The 23,339-nt window shown below is 47.8% G+C and overlaps 1 protein-coding gene across 1 annotated transcript; it reads left to right on the top strand.

Moving 5' to 3' along the window:
- Nucleotides 1–49: 49 nt before the first annotated feature.
- LOC110487880 (transmembrane protein 200A-like) lies at nt 50–17,268 on the top strand. Its single transcript, XM_021559797.3, has 2 exons — nt 50–457; nt 14,945–17,268. The coding sequence occupies exon 2, from the start codon at nt 14,977–14,979 to the stop codon at nt 16,324–16,326; it is 1,350 nt and encodes a 449-aa protein (XP_021415472.2). The 5' UTR covers nt 50–457; nt 14,945–14,976; the 3' UTR covers nt 16,327–17,268.
- Nucleotides 17,269–23,339: the final 6,071 nt, after the last annotated feature.

Here is a 23,339-nt window from a genome sequence, read left to right as displayed (position 1 = left end):
TGATCCAAAATGCACGCGTATGAATTAAGCAACAGCAGCCTACTCAAATGCTCCATTTCTACGGAGGAGCAGTGCGCATCGCACCAGGGTTCGTGAAGGAAAGGAGGCGCCAAGGAAAAGTAGCAGTGGGAATTCGGTCCGTTTTGTGAGGGGGCGGTCGCATGTAGCGTAAATTTTGGTCTAAGGGTTTTGAAAATGCCTATTTCCCTGCAGTAACAAACGACAACGATATAGGCTATAGAAACTTACTGAATAAGAGACGGAGCACATATTAGACTGCGAGCAACAGAACCACGCACATCCTTGATCCTTTCGTTTTGGATTTAAACTACAGGCAAATTAAATTGCTTGACGGATATCACAATATTTTAAAGCTATATGAGGGAACAAACCAAACGATACTGTATCGACATGTGTCGGGGGACAATGAATACAACCGAAGAATACGGCATCAAAGGCAAGTAGACTATAACTTTCCCCGGTAACCTTCAAAAGTAGCCTAGGCTATCACCCAGCCGGTAGTTGAAGTATGATTATTACAATGAGAGCGGCAACTTCAGACATTTGACGTTGAAACGTTGTAGCAGCTTTTTCCTGAGAGGTCTGAAGAGAGAAAGATTGTATTTGCTGAAGTTCAAGACAAATCAATCAACGGTCTGGTTTCCCCTCTCCAATGCCTATTTCAACAGTGGGTTATTTTGGAGATTGTATATTTAGAGGAAATCAAGATTACATTTTCCCGCGGAAACCTTAATCAGTTAATTGATACAGGCAATGTATCAACAGTCAGCGCCGAAGGAATTGCAACACCGCTCCATAGTCTTCCCCCCTTCTGCAGCCTGCTATGCCGCGACCGACATAGAACCGTTATTTGCCGGGGGGGGGGGGGGTTGTAACGTTTTCCCAATATGGGTATGATATTATACAGGGTAATTGGTCGAATACCATGCAGTTAATTTGGAGTGCGTGTAATACCATTTTGCACGAAATATGTGTAGGCTAAGTTATTGATAGGATAAGCAATGCAGGTAAAATATAATAACGGAAAAATATATTGCAAGCATGACGCATGCATTTACTCCTCCTACATAGTATGTGGACCTCTCTTGCATAGCCAAGGATCTTGGCAATCATCAAAATAATTGTTTGCCCAGCGTCGTGCACGTCTAGGAACAGGATTAAGAAAAATAACATTGCCTCAAGGGTATGTCGATTTCCATGGGGAAATAAAACACTGAAGTAAAACCATTAAAACGCAGAAACTGTCACATGACTTGAATTTTGAGAGTAGACTGTCAAATTCAGATTGCCCATGCAAAGGTTCCTTCTCTCCCTGCTGTAAGTGGCTGTCTTGGGCCCGAAGGCACTTAGCTAATTATATAGCCTAATATATCTCATATAGAATTCAAACCCATAGATTGATCTTATTCCAATGTTATGTAGTACTGCTTGTGACTTGATGCCAGTGTTTGGCCAATTTGTGTTTGACTAATGGAAGGTGAGGTCTGGTTTGCCTCATTAAAAATACCATATCAGTGGCCATATGAGCGAGGGAATGATTTTGCCCCAGGAAGCCAGGTAACTAGATGGAATGTTCTTGCCCCAGGAAGCCAAGCAACTAGATGGAATGTTCTTGCCCCAGGAAGCCAGGCAACTAGATGGAATGTTCTTGCCCCAGGAAGCCAGGCAACTAGAGGGAATGTTCTTGCCCCAGGAAGCCAGGCAACTAGAGGGAATGTTCTTGCCCCAGGAAGCCAGGCAACTAGAGGGAATGTTCTTGCCCCAGGAAGCCAGACAACTAGATGGAATGTTCTTGCCATAGGAAGCCAGGCAACTAGATGGAATGTTCTTGCCCCAGGAAGCCAGACAACTAGATGGAATGTTCTTGCCCCAGGAAGCCAGACAACTAGATGGAATGTTCTTGCCCCAGGAAGCCAGACAACTAGATGGAATGTTCTTGCCCTAGGAAGCCAGGCAACTAGAGGGAATGTTCTTGCCCTAGGAAGCCAGACAACTATTCTTAAAACTATTTAGGAGCAGTACCTGCTGTAATGCTCTCATTTGGACTATAGCTAATGTAATTCAGTATCAGCAGCTTTTAACTATCCAGATCACCCAGATGGGATTCAAACCTACAACCCTCTGGTGTTAGGACACAGTCTGGTATCCAACCCCTGACGCTGGTCATAGTAGACTCCTTGGTCCTGTACACAGTCAGGTTGTCCAACTGATGTACAACACATTTGACACAATAATTTTTCTGCACATATATGATTAGGCCCTACACAAGCATTGTGGAAACAATGGTTGTGTAGACATTTTTGTGCCCACAAAGGGTGTTTCTCATTATGCATACTACTGTGCGCCACACTCTTATGCTCCTAGTGCATTTTCTGAAAACGTTCACTTGAGTACGTTTTTGTGAGGACGAGAGTGTGGAGAATGCATTAAACATTACATTTGAGAAGCACTCGCATTCCCCTCTACTGCATTACCTTCCACTCCCCCTACTGTATATCCGCACGCTGCTCCTCACCCTACTGTATTACCTCACGCTGCTCCTCCCACTACTTTATTACCTCACGCTGCTCCTCCCCCTACTGTATTACCTCACGCTGCTCCTCCCCCTACTGTATTACCTCACGCTGCTCCTCCCCCTACTGTATTACCTCACGCTGCTCCTCCCCCTACTGTATTACCTCACGCTGCTCCTCCCCCTACTGTATTACCTCACGCTGCTCCTCCCCCTACTGTATTACCTCACGCTGCTCCCCCACCTACTGTATTACCTCACGCTGCTCCTCCCCCTACTGTATTACCTCATGCTGCACCCCCTACTGTATTACCACACGCTTCTCCTCCCCCTACTGTATTACCTCACGCTGCTCCTCCCCCTACTGTATTACCTCACGCTGCTCCTCCCCCTACTGTATTACCTCATGCTGCTCCCCCACCTACTGTATTACCTCACGCTGCTCCCCCATCTACTGTATTACCTCACGCTGCTCCTCCCCCTAATGTATTACCTCACGCTGCTCCTCCCCTACTGTATTACCTCACGCTGCTCCTCCCCCTACTGTATTACCTCACGCTGCACCTCCACCTACTGTATTACCTCACGCTGCACCTCCCCCTACTGTATTACCTCACGCTGCTCCTCCCCCTACTGTTATACCTCACGCTGCTCCCTCCCCTACTGTATTACCTCATGCTGCACCTCCCCTTACTATATTACCTCACACTGCTCCTCCCCCTACTGTATTACCTCACGCTGCACCTCCCCCTACTGTATTACCTCACGCTGCTCCTCCCCCTACTGTATTAGCTCACGCTGCTCCTCCCCCTACTGTATTACCTCACGCTGCTCCTCCCCCTACTGTATTACCTCACGCTGCTCCTCCCCCTACTGTATTACCTCACGCTGCTCCTCCCCCTACTATATTACCTCATGCTGCACCTCCCCCTACTGTATTACCTCACGCTGCTCCCCCACCTACTGTATTACCGCACGCTGCTCCTCCCCCTACTGTATTACCTCATGCTGCACCCCCTACTGTATTACCGCACGCTGCTCCTTCCCCTACTGTATTACCTCACACTGCTCCTCCCCCTACTGTATTACCTCCCGCTGCACCTCCCCCTACTGTATTACCTCACGCTGCTCCTCCCCCTACTGTATTACCTCATGCTGCTCCTCCCCCTACTGTATTACCTCACGCTGCACCTCCCCCTACTGTATTACCTCCCGCTGCACCTCCCCCTACTGTATTACCTCACGCTGCTCCTCCCCCTACTGTATTACCTCATGCTGCTCCTCCCCCTACTGTATTACCTCACGCTGCACCTCCCCCTACTGTATTACCTCCCACTCTCCCTACTGTATTACCTCCCGCTGCACCTCCCCCTACTGTATTACCTCACGCTGCACCTCCCCCTACTGTATTACCTCACACTGCACCTCCCCCTACTGTATTACCTCACGCTGCACCTCCCCCTACTGTATTACCTCACGCTGCACCTCCCCCTACTGTATTACCTCCCGCTGCACCTCCCCCTACTGTATTACCTCACACTGCACCTCCCCCTACTGTATTACCTCACGCTGCACCTCCCCCTACTGTATTACCTCCCGCTGCACCTCCCCCTACTGTATTACCTCCCGCTGCTCCTCCCCCTACTGTATTACCTCACGCTGCTCCTCCCCCTACTGTATTACCTCACGCTGCAGCTCCCCCTACTGTATTACCTCACGCTGCTCCTCCCCCTACTGTATTACCTCACGCTGCACCTCCCCCTACTGTATTACCTCACGCTGCACCTCCCCCTACTGTATTACCTCACGCTGCTCCTCCCCCTACTGTATTACCTCCCGCTGCACCTCCCCCTACTGTATTACCTCCCGCTGCACCTCCCCCTACTGTATTACCTCACGCTGCTCCTCCCCCTACTGTATTACCTCATGCTGCTCCTCCCCCTACTGTATTACCTCATGCTGCACCTCCCCCTACTGTATTACCTCCCACTCTCCCTACTGTATTACCTCCCGCTGCTCCTCCCCCTACTGTATTACCTCACGCTGCTCCTCCCCCTACTGTATTACCTCACGCTGCACCTCCCCCTACTGTATTACCTCACACTGCTCCTCCCCCTACTGTATTACCTCACACTGCTCCTCCCCCTACTGTATTACCTCACGCTGCACCTCCCCCTACTGTATTACCTCCCACTCTCCCTACTGTATTACCTCCCGCTGCACCTCCCCATTCACTGAACCTTCTTCCACAATAGAGACGAAACAAGATATACACCAAACAAATGTTAATGTTAATTAATGATAACCAGCTAGCTATATGTGAATCGAAATAATCTAGGTAGCCAGCTAGTTAAACAGTCAAAAATGTTTAGTAACACTAACGTTTCGTGGGTAGCTAGCTACCAATTATTCATGGTTAGCTAGCTAGCCAGTTAGCCCTATTGAATTACTGTGGACTTACACATTCACTGAACCTTCTTCCAGACAGGACAATGGCAATAGAGATAAAACAAGATATACAAAAAGAAAACATTTTACTTCATAACTATCAGCCAGCTATATGTGAATCGTAATAATGTAGCTAACCAGGAGACCTAAAACTAAAGGGTAGATGTCAATTCTTCGTGTCTACCTGGCTAGCTAACAGTAGTAGTTAGCCCTATTGACTTACTATGGCCTTGTGCACACTACAGTGGGTCTATAGTGAAGGCAGGTTAACGTGCCAAAATTAACACAGCATGTATTTATTAACGTAGCGAGATAAAAAAAAATATTGTAGTCCGGCAACATATGAAATGTGAATAGGCAACATTTACTTCTGAAGTCGGAGTGTATTTTCTCTCGCTGCAGCTCAAATAATGGCCGTTATTTATTTCAAGAAATTTAGTTGCAATTTTTTTTTTTTTTTACGAGGTTTCGTCATATTTCTGTGCAAACTTTCTGTTGAAGCGGTCATAGATGCATGTTTCAAAATATGTACGATGTACAAACACAGAGTTCGCATTCGAGAAGAGCACGGTAGGATGCATTTTGATAAACACCCAATGTTTGTGTTTTATCACAAAAGCAACAGTTGTATCACAACCATTGTGTCAAGTGTGTTGTACATCAGTGTGTTGTACATCAGTGTGTTGTACATCAGTGTGTTGTACAGCCTGAGTGTATATGGGCCTTAGTGGATCATTAAAACTTGAATCTGATCATCATCATCTTTCTAACTGATCTGAATCACTCTCGCTGCGTCCCAAATGACTCCCTATTCTCTTTACAGTGCACTACTTTTGACCAGAGCTAGTAGGGATTAGGGTGCCATTCAGGACGCTGTTGCTGTCTAAACCAGCCCTGCATCTCCATCGAGGTCAAATAAGCCAAACAAAATCAGGACGGGATCCAAAGCAGCGTTGTAAATTACATGCCACAGAGTAGAGAGAACCGTCGCTCTGAGACTCCTGCCAGAGTACAGTTTGTTATTTCAGACCAGTTGAATTGGCCACATCTAGTCGTTCCTCTTCTGGGGGACGTTTTGTTTAGTTTTTCTCTTCTCAATGTTGTTCAAACCCAGTGAATACATCAGAGGGCATGGTGGCCAGGGGCATGGTGTGTGGCCAGGGGCATGGTGGCCAGGGGCATGGTGTGTGGCCAGGGGCATGGTGGCCAGGGGCATGGTGGCCAGGGGCATGGTGTGTGGCCAGGGGCATGGTGGCCAGGGGCATGGTGTGTGGTCAGGGGCATGGTGGCCAGGGGCATGGTGGCCAGGGGCATGGTGTGTGGCCAGGGGCATGGTGGCCAGGGGCATGGGGTGTGGCCAGGGGCATGGTGGCCAGGGGCATGGTGTGTGGCCAGGGGTATGGGGTGTGGCCAGGGGCATGGTGTGTGGTCAGGGGCATGGTGTGTGGTCAGGGGCATGGTGTGTGGCCAGGGGCATGGTGTGTGGTCAGGGGCATGGTGTGTGGTCAGGGGCATGGTGGCCAGGGGCATGGTGGTCAGGGGCATGGTGGCCAGGGGCATGGTGGACAGGGGCATGGTGGTCAGGGGCATGGTGGTCAGGGGCATGGTGGCCAGGGGCATGGTGGTCAGGGGCATGGTGGCCAGGGGCATGGTGGCCAGGGGCATGGTGGCCAGGGGCATGGTGGTCAGGGGCATGGTTTGTGGTCAGGGGCATGGTGTGTGGCCAGGGGCATGGTGTGTGGTCAGGGGCATGGTGTGTGGCCAGGGGCATGGTGGTCAGGGGCATGGTGGCCAGGGGCATGGTGGCCAGGGGCATGGTGGCCAGGGGCATGGTGGCCAGGGGCATGGTGTGTGGTCAGGGGCATGGTGGCCAGGGGCATGGTGGTCAGGGGCATGTTGGCCAGGGGCATGGTGATCAGGGGCATGGTGTGTGGCCAGGGGCATGGTGGTCAGGGGCATGGTGTGTGGTCAGGGGCATGGTGGCCAGGGGCATGGTGGTCAGGGGCATGGTGATCAGGGGCATGGTGATCAGGGGAATGGTGGCCAGGGGCATGGTGTGTGGTCAGGGGCATGGTGTGTGGTCAGTGGCATGGTGTGTGGCCAGGGCATGGTGTGTGGCCAGGGGAATGGTGTGTGGTCAGGGGCATGGTGTGTGGTCAGGGGCATGGTGTGTGGCCAGGGGCATGTTGTGTGGCCAGGGGCATGGTGTGTGGTCAGGGGCATGGTGTGTGGCCAGGGGCATGGTGTGTGGCCAGTGGCATGGTGGTCAGGGGCATGGTGTGTGGCCAGGGGCATGGTGGCCAGGGGCATGGTGGTCAGGGGCATGGTGGCCAGGGGCATGGTGGTCAGGGGCATGGTGGTCAGGGGCATGGTGGCCAGGGGCATGGTGGCCAGGGGCAAGGTGGTCAGGGGCATGATGTGTGGCCAGGGGCATGGTGGTCAGGGGCATGGTGGCCAGGGGCATGGTGGCCAGGGGCATGGTGGTCAGGGGCATGATGTGTGGCCAGGGGCATGATGTGTGGCCAGGGGCATGGTGGCCAGGGGCATGATGTTTGGCCAGGGGCATGGTGGCCAGGGGCATGGTGGTCAGGGGCATGGTGGTCAGGGGCATGATGTGTGGCCAGGGGCATGGTGGTCAGGGGCATGGTGGTCAGGGGCATGGTGGTCAGGGGCATGGTGGCCAGGGGCATGGTGGTCAGGGGCATGGTGGTCAGGGGCATGGTGGTCAGGGGCATGGTGGCCAGGGGCATGGTGGTCAGGGGCATGGTGGTCAGGGGCATGGTGGCCAGGGGCATGGTGGTCAGGGGCATGATGTGTGGCCAGGGGCATGGTGGTCAGGGGCATGATGTGTGGCCAGGGGCATGGTGGTCAGGCGTTCATATGTTTAGTTGAATAATGATGAAAACATTTACATTCCAGATGCCACTCCCGAGCATTCCACTCCCGAGCATTCCACTCCCGAGCATTCCACTCCCGAGCATTCCACTCCCGAGCATTCCACTCCCGAGCATTCCACTCCCGAGCATTCCACTCCCGAGCATTCCAATCCCGAGCATTCCACTCCCGAGCATTCCACTCCCGAGCATTCCAATCCCGAGCATTCCAATCCCGAGTATTCCACTGTGCTTGACTCTCTCTTAAAGTCAGTGATGACAGGCTGGGGGTTCCGTAGTTCAGACAATGAGACACTTTAAAAGCAGTGCATAAGTCACCTTCATTTAGAGTATAAAGAAAACAACCAGCAGTGGTGCTCTCTGAGCAAAAATACAACCATGAACTCTGAGTTTCTGTGAGAAAAAAAAACCCTATTGACATTTGATCTGATAGCTTTATTGCCCTGTACTGTTTCCCTTTCACATGTATAGTTGAAGTCGGAAGTTTACATACACTTAGGTTGGAGTCATTAAAACTCGTTTTTCAACCACTCCACAAATTTCTTGTTAACAAACAATAGTTTTAGCAAGTCGGTTTGTGCATGACAGTAATTTTTCCAGAAATTGTTTACAGACAGATTATTTAATTGTATCACAATTCCAGTGAGTCAGAAGTTACATTAAGTTGACTGTGCCTTTTAAACAGCTTGGAAAATTCCAGAAAATGATGTCATAGCTTTAGAAGCTTCTGATAGGCTAATTGACATCATTTTAGTCAATTGGAGGTGTACCTGTGGATATATTTCAATACCTACCTTGAAACTCAGGGAAAATCCCCCAAAAAATCTGCCAAAAGATTGTAGACCACCACAAGTCTGGTTCATCCTTCGAAGCAATTTCCAAACGTCTGAAGGTACCACGTTAATCTGTACAAACAATAGTACGCAAGTATAAACACCATGGGACCACGCAGCCGTCATACCGCTCAGGAGGAGACGCGTTCTGTCTCCTAGAGATGAACGTACTTTGGTGCAAAAAGTGCAAATCAATCCCAGAACAACAGCAAAGGACCTTGTGAAGATGCTGTTGGAAACCGGTACAAAAGTATCGATATCCACAGTAAAACAAGTCCTATAGTGACATAACCTGAAAGGCCCCTCAGCAAGGAAGAAGCTACTGCACCAAAACCGCCATAAAAAAAAGCCAGACTACGGTTTGCAACTGCACATGGGGACAAAGATCATACTTTTTGGAGAAATATCCTCTGGTCTGATGAAACAAAAATAGAACTGTTTGGCCATAATGACCATCGTTATGTTTGGAGGAAAAATGGGGAGTCTTGCAAGCCAAAGAACATCATCCCAAATGTGAAGCACGGGGATGGCAGCATCATGTGGTGGGGGTGCTTTGCTGCAGGAGGGACTCGTGCACTTCACAAAATAGATGCTTCATGAGGAAGGACAATTCTGGATTTATTGAAACAACATCTCAAGACATCAGTCAGGAAGTTAAAGCTTGGTCGCAAATGGGTCTTCCAAATGGACATTGACCCCAAGCATACTTCCAATTTAAAGGCAATGCTACCAAATACTAATGGAGTGTATGTAAACTTCTGACCCACCGGGAATGTGATGAAAGAAATAAAAGCTGAAATAAATCACTCTCTCTACTATTATTCTGACATTTAACATTCTTCAAATAAAGTGGTGATCCTAACTGACCTAAAACAGGGCATTGTTACTGGGATTAAATGTCAGGAATTGTGAAAACTGAGTTTAAATGTATTTCGGTTAAGGTGTATGTAAACTTCCGACTTCAACTGTACACATACAGTACCAGTCAAAAGTTTGGACACACCTACTCAAAGGTTTTTCTTTATTTTGTATTATTTTCTACATTGTAGAGTAATATTGAAGCCATCAACCATGAAATAACATATGGAATCATGTGGTAACAAAAAAAGTGTTAAACAAATCAAAATGTATTTTATATTTTAAATTCTTCAAAGTAGTTACCCTTTACCTTGATAACAGCTTTGCACACTCTTGGCATTCTCTCAACCAACTTCACCTGGAATGCTTTTCCAACAGTCTTGAAGGAGTTCCCACATATGCTGAGCACTTGTTGGCTGCTTTTCCTTCACTCTGCAGTCCAACTCGTTCCAAACCATCTCAATTGGGTTGAGGTCGGGAGATTGTGGAGGCCAGGTCATCTGATGCCGCACTCCATCACTCACCTTCTTGGTCAAATAGCCCTTACACAGCTTGGAGGTGTGTTGGGTCATTTGTCCTGTTGAAAAACAAATGATAGTCTCACTAAGCGCAAACCAGATGGGATGGCGCATCCCTGCAGGATGTTTCTTCTTATTGGTTTTCTTTAGTAGTGGTTTCTTTGCAGCAATTCGACCATGAAGGCCTGATTTATGCAGTCTCCTCTGAACAGTTGAGGTTGAGATGTGTCTGTTACTCGAACTCTGTGAAGCATTTATTTGGTCTGCAATCTGAGGAGCAGTTAACTCTAATGAACTTATCCTCTGCAGCAGAGGAAGCTCTTCCTTTCTTGTGGCGGTCCTCATGAGAGCCAGTTTCATCATAGCGATTGATGGTTTTTGCGAAGTTGTATACAACAGCCAATTCCGGGACATAGACATGTCTTATATGGGCAGAAAACTTAAATTCTTGTTAATCTAACCGCAGTGTCACATTTACAACAAAAAAAAGACCATGCTATTGTTTGAGGATAGTGCACTACAACAAAACACATCACGGCAGCTGGTTTTATGCATTCACCTCTGAAGGTAAATAATGTACTTACATTCAGTAATCTTGCTCTGATTTTGTCGTCCTGATTTGTCATCCAGCCATCTAGATGTGTGAAGGTTAGTGGCTTTTTTGTAGGGAAGCTAATGATCCATCATGTATGACATTCCTGGGAGTGTGTAAACTTACATTTTTTATTACCATAGCATTTTTGTATGTTCTCTATAGTTATGTACTTGAAAATGTTTAAATTGACCAATTTGGTACATTTGTGCAAACTCCTGTCAGACTTGATACAAAATGTTGTGTAGTGATGTAATTCTTCACTGGATCAGTCTGAAACTTTGCACACACACTGCTGCCATCTTGTGGACAACATCTAAATTACACCTAAAATCCTATCTCATAGATGATGAAAAAAAGAGAATGCATGTTTTTTTCTTTGTATTATCTATTACCACATCTAATGTGTTATATTCTCCTACATTAATTTCACATTTCCACAAACTTCAGTGTTTCCTTTCAAATGTTATCAAGAATATATATATTCTTGCTTCAGGTCCTGAGCTACAGGCAGTTAGATTTGGGTATGTCATTTTAGGCGAACATTTAAAAAAGGGTCCGATCCTTAAGAAGTTTTAATTAAATTAAAATGAATGATGGACTGTCGTTTCTCTTGCTTATTTGAGCTGTTCTTGCCATAGTAGGGACTTGGTCTTATACCACCCCTCGCTTGTCACATACAACTGATTGGCTCAAACGCATTAAGAAGGAAAGAAATTCCACAAATTAACTTTGAAGAATCTCAAATATAAATTATATTTGTATTTGTTTAATAGTGTTTTTTGGTTACCACATGATTCCATGTGTTATTTCATAGTTTTGATGTCTTTGTTATTATTCTACAATGTAGAAAATAGTACAAATAAAGAAAAACCCTTGAATGAGTTGGTGTGTCCAAACTTTTGACTGGTACTGTACACTATATGTACAAAAGTATGTGAACACCCCTTCAAATGAGTGGTTTTGACTATTTCAGCCACACCCGTTGCTGACTGGTGTATAAAATCGAGCACACAGCCATGCAATCTTCATATAAAAACACTGGCAGTGAACTGGCCTTACTAAAGAGCTCGGTGACTTTCAACCAGGCACCGTCATAGGATGCCACCTTTCCAACAACTCAGTTTGTCAAATTTCTGCCCTGCTAGAGCTTCCCCGGTCAAAGTGCTGTTAATGTGAAGTGGAAACGTCTAAGAGCAACAACGGCTCAGCCGCAAAGTGGTAGGCCACACAAGCTCACATAACAGGACCGCCGAGTGCTGAAGCGCATAGAGCGTAAAAATCGTCTGTCCTCGGTTGCAACACTCACTACCGAGTTCTAAACTTCCTCTGGAAGCAACGGCAGGCCAATAACTGTTTGTCGGGAGCTTCATGATATGGTTTTCCATGGCCGAGCAGCTGCACACAAGCCTAAGATCACCATGCTCAATGCCAAGTATTGGCTGGAGGGATGTAAAGCTTGCCACCATTGGACTCTGGAGCAGTCGAAACGCGTTCTCTGGAGTGATGAATCACGCTTTACCGTCTGGGTTAGCAGATGCCAGGAAAACGCTACTTGCCCGAGTGCATAGTGTCAACGGTAAAGTTTGGTGGAGGAGGAATAATGTCTGGGGCTGTATTTCATGGTTCAGGCTTGGCCCCTTAGTTCCCGTGAAGGGAAATCTTAATGCTACAGCATACAATGACGTTCTGATTCTGTGCTTCCAACTTTGTGGCAACAGTTTGGGGAAGGCCCAAAGCGCACAAAGCGAGGTCCATACAGAAATGAGTTGTCGAGATCGGTTTAGAAGAACTTGACTGGCCTACACAGAGCCCTGACCTCAACCCCATCAAACACCTTTGGGATGAATTGGAACGCCAACTGCAAGCAAGGCCTAATTGCTCAACATCAGTGCCCGAACTCACTAATGCTCTTGTGGCTGAATGGAAGCAAGTCAAGCGATGTTCCAACATCAAGTGGAAAGCCTTCCCAGAAGAGTGGAGGCTGTTACAGCAGCAAGGGGGGGGGCAACTCCATATTAATGCCCATGATATTGGAATGAGATGTTCGACGAGCAGATGTCCATATACTTACATCATGTAGTGTATACTGTATGAATAAAGAAGTCCTATGGGAGACCAGTGTGGAGCCCATGAAGTTGGGCCGTGTTCCATAATTCATTCTAAACCTTATCTAAAGGGCTTTGATGAACACAAGCCAAACGATGAGTGCTGTGGCCGCCATCTGTCTGTCTGTGTATGCATATTTACCAAACAGCGAAGAAGAAGATTAAAAACTCACATTCATTTAATTGTCTAAATATGTGATGTTGTGTAGTGAAGAAGATACTACTTCCTGTTTTTCTCTTTCTTGTGTGTCATCTGGAGTGAGTCTTCCTGTTTTTCTCTTTCTTGTGTGTCATCTGGAGTGAGTCTTCCTGTTTTTCTCTTTCTTGTGTGTCATCTGGAGTGAGTCTTCCTGTTTTTCTCTTTCTTGCGTGTCATCTGGAGTGAGTCTTCCTGTTTTTCTCTTTGTCATTTGGAGCGAGACTTCAGGCTACGTTTGATAGTGGACGGGACATATTGATGGTGTGTGCCAAAATAATCATAGTTTATTTGACTTTTTATGTGTTAAAGTGCTGTCGTCAGATCAGTTTGGTCTAGGGGTAGGGATTTAAGGGTATTGTTGCTTAGCAGCTTAATTGCAGGCATGTGTTTGTAACGGTTTTTCCATTTCACCTCACCCTGTTTATGGCCTTGTGGGCTCTCACCCTGTTTTTATGGTCTTGTGGGAACTCATCCTGTTTATGGCCTTGTGGGAACTCACCCTGTTTATGGTCTTGTGGGCTCTCACCCTGTTTAAGGTCTTGTGGGCTCTCACCCTGTTTATGGTCTTGTGGGAACTCACCCTGTTTATGGCCTTGTGGGAACTCACCCTGTTTATGGCCTTGTGGGAACTCACCCTGTTTATGGTCTTGTGGGAACTCACCCTGTTTATGGCCTTGTGGGAACTCACCCTGTTTAAGGTCTTGTGGGAACTCACCTTGTTTATGGTCTTGTGGGAACTCACCCTGTTTATGGTCTTGTGGGCTCTCACCCTGTTTATGGTCTTGTGGGCTCTCACCCTGTTTATGGTCTTGTGGGAACTCACCCTGTTTATGGTCTTGTGGGAACTCACCCTGTTTATGGTCTTGTGGGAACTCACCCTGTTTATGGTCATGTGGGAACTCACCCTGTTTATGGTCTTGTGGGAACTCACCCTGTTTATGGTCTTGTGGGAACTCACCCTGTTTAAGGTCTTGTGGGAACTCACCTTGTTTATGGTCTTGTGGGAACTCACCCTGTTTATGGTCTTGTGGGCTCTCACCCTGTTTATGGTCTTGTGGGCTCTCACCCTGTTTATGGTCTTGTGGGAACTCACCCTGTTTATGGTCTTGTGGGAACTCACCCTGTTTATGGTCTTGTGGGAACTCACCCTGTTTATGGTCATGTGGGAACTCACCCTGTTTATGGTCATGTGGGAACTCACCCTGTTTATGGTCTTGTGGGAACTCACCCTGTTTATGGTCATGTGGGAACTCACCCTGTTTATGGTCTTGTGGGAACTCACCCTGTTTATGGCCATGTGGGAAGTAGAACGCCACGTGTGAGTGTTTGTAGCATTTGAATTTAGAAGCTCGCCACCGACATGGTTTGGAACAGTTTGTTAGAGGAGTACGCTATAACGTGAATGGTCTTCTGTGAACATCAACATTAAAAAAAATGTAAGATTACGAAAAATGTGATAAACTGATTTTTTTTAATACATTTCCAAAGCATGGACTAAAAACATTCACAAAATACCTTTTAGTATCTCTCTCTTAAATTGAAATGTTTTTAACAAAGTATTTCAAAAAGGAAACATTTGGTTGTGTCACGTATCAAATCCCTGAGAACCAGACAGAAGCAATTTTGAGCAAAAAAATATTGTCAGTATGGGAAGCGAGAACATATCCATATCCTTATCCTGTAAACATTGAACTCTCAGCCTCTTATAATTCATTTAAATTATAAGAGGCTGAGAGTTCAATGTTTACAGGATAAGGATGCGTTGTCGCATCAGTCGAGTCAAGAAGTTGATTTAAAGTGTGCTCACAACCCACTTTAGAAGATTTAAAAAGAGAGGAAGAAAACAAAGTAGAAAAAAAGGTAGTGGGGGAAAAAGGTGAACAATATCAACAACAGTAGAAAAAAAATGGATACTCCATAATTAACGTGTCTTCCTAACCCTTGAACCCCCCCTTCCACAGTGTTCCGATAGGGCACTGGACCGAGCCGCACCATGAAGACCCAGAAGGCCGGGGACCCCGGGGGCCAGACACCAAGCTCTCCTTCCCCACGCCAACGGATGTCTGGTTTCAGCCTGCGGGGTCGGAAGAAGGAGGGCCTGATCCGCGGCGAGCTGCGCATCCACTCCATGCCAGGAGCCTTCCTGGTGCTGGGGGTCATCGTGGTGGTGGTGGGCACGGCCCTGGCAGTGGCTGGGTACTGGCCCTACCGGACCCAGCGTTCCCAGCTGCTAGGAGTTGGACAACAAGGCTCTGGTTCTGTAGACGGGGCAGGAGGTGTTAGAGGTGGGGGTGTCTCTGAACCCCAGTCATCCGGTTGGAACCTGGGGGCTAAGAGCCTCCTGACCACGGCCAGTCTGATCCACAGTGAGCGGATGAAGCTCCTGGGACCAGTCATCATGGGCGTGGGGCTGTTCATCCTCATCTGTGCCAACACGGTGCTGTACGAGAACCGCGACAGGGAGACCCAGATGCTGCTGGCCCAGATGCGAAGCGTCATCTGCTCGGTGTCGGCGGCCGTGCCCTCGGCCGACCTCTCAGACATGTCAGCAGCCAACTCCATGGCCAGACACTACCAGTGGGTGAGCAGTCTGCCTGCCACCCACCTTAACATCCTCTATCTGCAGCAGCTGGCCAGCTCAGAGCCCCTGCTGCAGACGACCAGAGACAGCAGAGAGGAGGAGGAGAGGGCAACTGACTGTATGTACCAGCAGGCCACCGTACAGACGGAGGCTCTACACCACCAGGACTCAGCCTCTACCCCTTCCCTCCACTCCTCCCACTCCAACTCATGCAACTCCAGCAAGATGGGCTTCAACACGGGGAGGGACGGTGGTGGTGGTGGGCCAAGGGTAGGGGGCTTCAGCCCGGACCCCCAGCCCGCTCACCTCTTTAAGCTCAACAACTGTCTGGTGTCAGCCAGCTCCCTGTCCACTCTGGGAGGGGACGACTGGGAGAGGACGGAGGTCACAGCCACGCTGCCCAGGCGCTCCCACAGTCTGAGCTACAGGACTAACCCAGGCCCTCATGGGCCCCAGACTGTAAAATACCAACAGGAAGGGGCCATACGACCCTGGGGACCTGGGGCAGACCCAGAGGGAGTGCGGAGTGAGCCCAGCTCAGACGTGTATGTGAACATGGTTGGGTGTGGAGGTGTGGAGCCCCCGGAGCTCACCCCCATAGAGGAGCAGAGGCACCGCAGCTGGCCCCGGTTAGACCTGGGCTGTGCCCGCAGGTACCTGAAGCTGGACAATAAGGAGGACTCGGTGGACAGACTACTAGACCAGTTGGAGCAGCAGTGTTCTCAGTGGGATAACAGTTTCGGCTCAGGGCCTTTCCAGTGAGAGCCAGTAAAGGTCCCATATCTCAATAAGGCCCCATATCAGGGTCCTCTGTCTGTTTTTTAAAAAGCAGCTTATGAAGAAAGATCCTCATGGATGCTGATATATCCACAACTAGGAGTAGGAGCTTTTTCCATTGGATCATAACTGTGCACTGTTTTCACTGACTCCTGAAACCGAGAAGGGAGGCTATAACAGAAACCGTTCAAGTGAAATCCAGTTGATGTATGAAGCTGATTTCCTCTCTCTCTCTCTCGGGATACACAGTACAGTGTTGAGTGGCTTCCAGACCTTTAGAGACCCTGTTTCTCGGACTTCCCATGGCGTGGATATATAAACACAAGTGTCGGAGGACTGCAGACGAATTGGATCAGCTCGGCAGACATCATTATTTAAGAGGGGAACAATACACACACTGTCAAATATGAGTTTGAAAGATTTGCCAGTCTGTTTACTGGGTGGCAGTTAGGCTTGGCACTTGGTAGTAATGTAGGAGGAATCAATGTGTCTTTCATTGCCAAAGCATTGCTTGTTTTCAGGACACAGCAAGCACATCCCGAATGTGGGAGGTAGAACCACATTCTAAGCGAGGGACAGTCTACACTTTGCAATCAATTTAAAAAACCAAACAACTGTAACCTGGTGAGCGCAAGATGCGCTAATGACAACAGCTAGTCAAATAAAATATATGTCCGTAGGAGACCAAAACAGGTGCATGATGATAGAGATGTCATGTGTAATCTACATAGTTATGCAGAATAATGGTTGTGTATTGGCTGTGTATCAGAACAAGAGAGAGTCAATAATAGGTTGGTTAACACTTTATTTAAATGGTACGTACAGAAGGACTTCATAACACATGAATAAACAGTACATAAGCGTTTATTAAGTATTATGTATGGCTTATGAATGTGTAATAAATCCCTTATGTAGGTACCCTTCAACTACTATGTTGTCCGTTTACTGTAGTTCTATTGGTTATTACTGAGGCTGTGTACCAAATGACACCCTACTCCCTATATAGTCCACTACTATAGACCAGGGCCCTATTCCCTATATAGTGCACTACTTTAGACCAGAGCCATATTCCCTATATAGTGCACTACTTTAGACCAGAGCCCTATTCCCTATATAGTGCACTACTTTAGACCAGAGCCCTATTCCCTATATAGTCCACTACTATAGACGAGGGCCCTATTCCCTATATAGTGCTCTACTTTAGACCAGAGCCCTATTCCCTATATAGTGCACTACTTTAGACCAGAGCCCTATTCCCTATATAGTGCACTACTTTAGACCAGAGCCCTATTCCCTATATAGTGCACTACTTTAGACCAGAGCCCTATTCCCTATATAGTGCACTACTTTAGACCAGAGCCCTGTTCCCTCTTTAGTACACTACTTTAGACCAGCACTCATAGGGCTCTAAAGTAGTGTTCTGTATAGGGCCTCGGTTTCCATCCCTGTTCCTGGAGAGATACCGTCCTGTAGGTTTAAACTCCAACCCTGTTCCTGGAGAGTTACCGTCCTGTAGGTTTAAACTCCAACCCTGTTCCTGGAGAGAGACCCTGCTGTAGGTTTTAACTCCAGCCCTGTTCCTGGAGAGATACCGTCCTGTAGGTTTAAACTCCAACCCTGTTCCTGGAGAGTTACCATCCTGTAGGTTTTAACTCCAACCTTGTTCTAGGAGGGATACCCTGCTGTAGGTTTTAACTCCAACCCTGTTCCCGGAGAGCTAATGTCCTGTAGGTTTAAACTCCAACCCTGTCCCTGTAGAGATATCCTCCTGTAGGTTTTCACTCCAACCCTATTCTTGAAGAGATACCCTCCTGTAGGTTTTATCTCCAACCTTGTTCTAGGAGGGATACCCTGCTGTAGGTTTAAACTCCAACCCTGTTCCTGGAGAGAGACCCTCCTGTAGGTTTAAACTCCAACTCTGTTCCTGGAGGGTTACCGTCCTGTAGGTTTAAACTCCAACCCTGTTCCTGGAGAGATACCGTCCTGTAGGTTTAAACTCCAACCCTGTTCCTGGAGAGATACCCTCCTGTAGGTTTAAACTCCAACCCTGTTCCTGGAGAGAGACCCTGCTGTAGGTTTTAACTCCAACCCTGTTCATGGAGAGATACCCTGCTGTAGGTTTTAACTCCAACCCTGTTCCTGGAGAGATACCGTCCTGTAGGTTTAAACTCCAACCCTGTTCCCGGAGAGCTAATGTCCTGTAGGTTTAAACTCCAACCCTGTCCCTGTAGAGATACCCTCCTGTAGGTTTTCACTCCAACCCTATTCTTGGAGAGATACCCTCCTGTAGGTTTTAACTCCAACCTTGTTCTAGGAGGGATACCCTGCTGTAGGTTTAAACTCCAACCCTGTTCCTGGAGAGAGACCCTCCTGTAGGTTTAAACTCCAACCCTGTTCCTGGAGAGAGACCCTCCTGTAGGTTCAAACGCCAACCCTGTTCTCAGAGAGCTATCCTCCTGTAGGTTTTAACTCCAACCCTGTTCCTGGAGAGATACCCTGCTGTAGGTTTAAACTCCAACCCTGTTCCTGGAGAGAGACCCTCCTGTAGGTTTAAACTCCAACCCTGTTCCTGGAGAGAGACCCTCCTGTAGGTTCAAACGCCAACCCTGTTCTCAGAGAGCTATCCTCCTGTAGGTTTTAACTCCAACCCTGTTCCTGGAGAGATACCCTGCTGTAGGTTTAAACTCCAACCCTGTTCCTGGAGAGAGACCCTCCTGTAGGTTCAGGGAATAGGGTGCTATTTGAGACTCAACCCAGGTAATCAACGGTGAGGAAACCCTTCCCTTCCTCATGTCTACCACCCTGTTGATTTTCTCTCTGATTCATCTCAGAGCGCATCTTGTGTTTGTCCCAAAATGGCACCAAACTCCCTACAGAAGTAGTGTACTGCTTTTGACCAGGGCTCATAGGGCTCTGGTTAAAAGTAGTGTTCAATATAGGGAATAGGGTGCCATTTGGGATGCAACCTTAGTGTTTACGAGGAGGGGTCAAGCCTTCCTCCGTCCAATACAGGTGAGGGAATGGAGGACAGACCAGTCAGTGTCGACGCTGTCTGTCTCTGATTTAATGGAATGGTCAGTGTTTTTGCATGCAGTTGGGGTGTGTGGGGCTACGTGATTAAGAAATGTTTGGTTCACTAGAGAACAAGACCCCCCCACACACACACACACACACACTGGCTGATGTGGAGATAAGACTCCACTGTGTTTGCAATGCCACAGTCTCTCTCTTTCTCTCTCTTGTCAGTGTTGCCTGTTTTGTATGGCATGTCAGTGTGACAATATGTGTTCTAAATGTACAGTATTAACAAGCAATATCAGTAGGTCTGCCAGAACAATTATTGTCTGTGTCTGGCCCTGTAGACCCACATACCAAGGCAAAGATTTAAAAAAAAAAAAAAAATGGGAAAAAAAATCCTTGTGTTTCGTTTGTTCAACTTGGGGTATTTATGTGGCATCACTATTTCTGTGCTCAACACTGATGACCCTATTCCTCACCAGACAGGGGCTATGCGTCTCATTGTTCCTCCCAGGTCGAGGATGTAAACCTGGGATGTGACGCAACGGGCCTCCTAGCTATCCCCAGGCCGGTCCACACAACACCGCAGCCAATCAGCACGCTTTATTTACCACTACACAACGGATTCAAATGAGACAAAAAAATGGAAGTCCGAACAACATTTTGGGATCTCTCGTCTCACAATCGACTTTCTCCACTACTATTACTTTAATCTATGCTAAAGACTTTGACTGAGGACATCCTCGGAGTTAGATAACAGTCACCTACATTTACAAAACCACAAGTTCCTCCTCTGTGTAGATCGGCTCTCACATCATGGCTTCCTGTTGGAGCAGTCCTCCTGAGGGGGGGAGGAAGGAGAAATTCCCAAGCCGTAATTATTCTAAGCAGCACTCCTCTACCAGGCCAACTCCCCCCCCCCCCCCCCCCCATTTATTAGATTTTATGGTTCCTTCCGGGCAGGTATGCAGTCTCTCGTGATCTTTTCTCATTTAATTGGTTGTTTACAAGATGGCTTCTGAGATTCTATCAGCTCGTAAAGCTAGCAGGCAAGACCCAGGGCCCTCTCCTGCCAAAATCACAAGGAGGTGGAGGATTACATATGTGGGAGGGGGTAGGGGGGCATGGGGGTGAGAGTTACATCACCAAAAAGCCAATGGCAATTGTGTTGGCCCACTTTCCACGTTCTGTTTATCTGCTAAGCTATCTGTCACTCCAGTTGGAAGGATTTATGTTCGGTGCGATGCCAGCGAGAATATTGTGAACCGTCCATAAGATGATTTGTCCGGTGAAGATGCTGTAAATTGTCTTCCATTGGCAGAAGGTGCTGCCCCATTACTACCTCTGATGCATTAGCATCTGGCAAGCAGAGATGTTGCGTCCAACATGGCACCCTATTCCCTATATAGCGCACTACTTTAGACCAGAGCCCTATTCCCTATATAGCGCACTACTATAGACCAGAGCCCTATTCCCTATATAGCACACTACTTTATACCAGAGCCCCATTCCCTATATAGCACACTACTTTAGACCAGAGCCCTATTCCCTATATAGCACACTACTTTAGACCAGAGCCCTGTTCCCTATATAGTGCACTACTTTAGACCAAAGCCCTGTTCCCTATATAGTGCACTACTTTAGACCAGAGCCCTATATAGTACACTACTTTAGACCAGAGCCCTATTCCCTATATAGTGCTAGAGTGCACTTGTTTTGACAAGGGCCCATATGGCTCTGGTCAAAAGTAGTGCACTATGTAGGAATTAGGGTGCCATTTGGGACGTACACCCAAGTCTCTGGCCATCTGCAGTCAACATGATGTCAGGGGTTAAAGGTCACCTTTTCAGCTGATTAGACGATGCTACTTACAATGCTCTCCAAAGTCTTTCTCTCTTTAGTATTATCTAGTTATCCTGTTAGACCAAACTACAGCAACTTATGTGGGTGATCAGGGTTTTGTGATTTAGAAAGAAAGCTGAAATGTGTGGAGGAGTACTTAGAAAGATGGCTGAAATGTTGTAGAGTTGTATTCTGTTGGAATAATCAGTCACTCGAGTACAGACTTAGTCAACTCGGTATTAACTTAGTCAACTCGGTATTAACTTAGCTATAACTCGGTATTAACTTAGCTATAACTCGGTATTAACTTTAAGACATTAAATGCTGGTGGGTGGGGAGGACATGTCGCCCAACTCAACCCAACACAACTTTGCAATTAGTGTAATGTGTGTGAGGGAGTTGAGTAAACGACTTCAAGACGGTTTTAATTGTGTTTTACTGCAGTCACTCCCAGAGGCACAGACTTGTTGGCCTGTATGCAGGAGTCAATGGGATCCAGGTGTGGATGCAACACAATGCTTTCAAGGGATTTTTTTTTTTCAGTTAAGAACAAATTCTTATTTTCAATGACGGCCTAGGAACAGTGGGTTAACTGCCTGTTCAGGGACAGAACGACAGATTTGTACCTTGTCAGCTCGGGGATTTGAACTTGCAACCTTCCGGTTACTAGTCCACCGCTCTAACCACTAGGCTACCCTGCCTCCCCGATACTAATTTACCAAAGGACTGGAGAGACCAACAGAAAGGGATGAGAATGAATGTGAAAATGGAAGAGTTTAGGGGGGGGAAAGTTTGACACAGATTGCATTGTGTCCCTGAACTAATTCATTTAAAAATAACCTTTCAGTGAGCATTGCTGTGTGTCCCAAAAACCACCTTGTTCCCTACATACTGTAGTGCACTACTTTTGACCAACTGGTGCACTATATAGGGAATATGGTACCATTTGGGACTCAGCCCATGCCATTCCACCTATCCGAAAGTACACAAATCTGCCCGTCAGATCAGGCTTGAGGGTTTCAGTGGAGAGCTGATGGGGTTATCTGCCCGTCAGATCAGGCTTGAGGGTTTCAGTGGAGAGCTGATGGGGTTATCTGCCCGTCAGATCAGGCTTGAGGGTTTCAGTGGAGAGCTGATGGGGTTATCTGCCCGTCAGATCAGGCTTGAGGGTTTCAGTGGAGAGCTGATGGGGTTATCTGCCCGTCAGATCAGGCTTGAGGGTTTCAGTGGAGAGCTGATGGGGTTATCTGCCCGTCAGATCAGGCTTGAGGGTTTCAGTGGAGAGCTGATGGGGTTATCTGCCCGTCAGATCAGGCTTGAGGGTTTCAGTGGAGAGCTGATGGGGTTATCTGCCCGTCAGATCAGGCTTGAGGGTTTCAGTGGAGAGCTGATGGGGTTATCTGCCCGTCAGATCAGGCTTGAGGGTTTCAGTGGAGAGCTGATGGGGTTATCTGCCCGTCAGATCAGGCTTGAGGGTTTCAGTGGAGAGCTGATGGGGTTATCTGCCCGTCAGATCAGGCTTGAGGGTTTCAGTGGAGAGCTGATGGGGTTATCTGCCCGTCAGATCAGGCTTGAGGGTTTCAGTGGAGAGCTGATGGGGTTATCTGCCCGTCAGATCAGGCTTGAGGGTTTCAGTGGAGAGCTGATGGGGTTTTCTGCCCGTCAGATCAGGCTTGAGGGTTTCAGTGGAGAGCTGATGGGGTTATCTGCCCGTCAGATCAGGCTTGAGGGTTTCAGTGGAGAGCTGATGGGGTTATCTGCCCGTCAGATCAGGCTTGAGGGTTTCAGTGGAGAGCTGATGGGGTTATCTGCCCGTCAGATCAGGCTTGAGGGTTTCAGTGGAGAGCTGATGGGGTTATCTGCCCGTCAGATCAGGCTTGAGGGTTTCAGTGGAGAGCTGAGGGGGTTATCTGCATGTCAGATCAGGCTTGAGGGTTTCAGTGGAGAGCTGATGGGGTTATCTGCCCGTCAGATCAGGCTTGAGGGTTTCAGTGGAGAGCTGATGGGGTTATCTGCCCGTCAGATCAGGCTTGAGGGTTTCAGTGGAGAGCTGATGGGGTTATCTGTCCGTCAGATCAGGCTTGAGGGTTTCAGTGGAAAGCTGATGGGGTTATCTGCCCGTCAGATCAGGCTTGAGG

This window comes from Oncorhynchus mykiss, chromosome 30, assembly GCF_057628025.1.
Source record: "Oncorhynchus mykiss isolate SJ-2025 chromosome 30, ASM5762802v1, whole genome shotgun sequence".
Lineage (NCBI taxonomy): Eukaryota > Metazoa > Chordata > Actinopteri > Salmoniformes > Salmonidae > Oncorhynchus > Oncorhynchus mykiss.
This window is presented reverse-complemented; position numbering and strand designations above follow the sequence as displayed.

Coding starts and splice junctions, on each gene's coding strand:
- LOC110487880 (XM_021559797.3), top strand. CDS start 14,977: ATGAAGACCCAGAAGGCCGGGGACCCCGGGGGCCAGACACCAAGCTCT.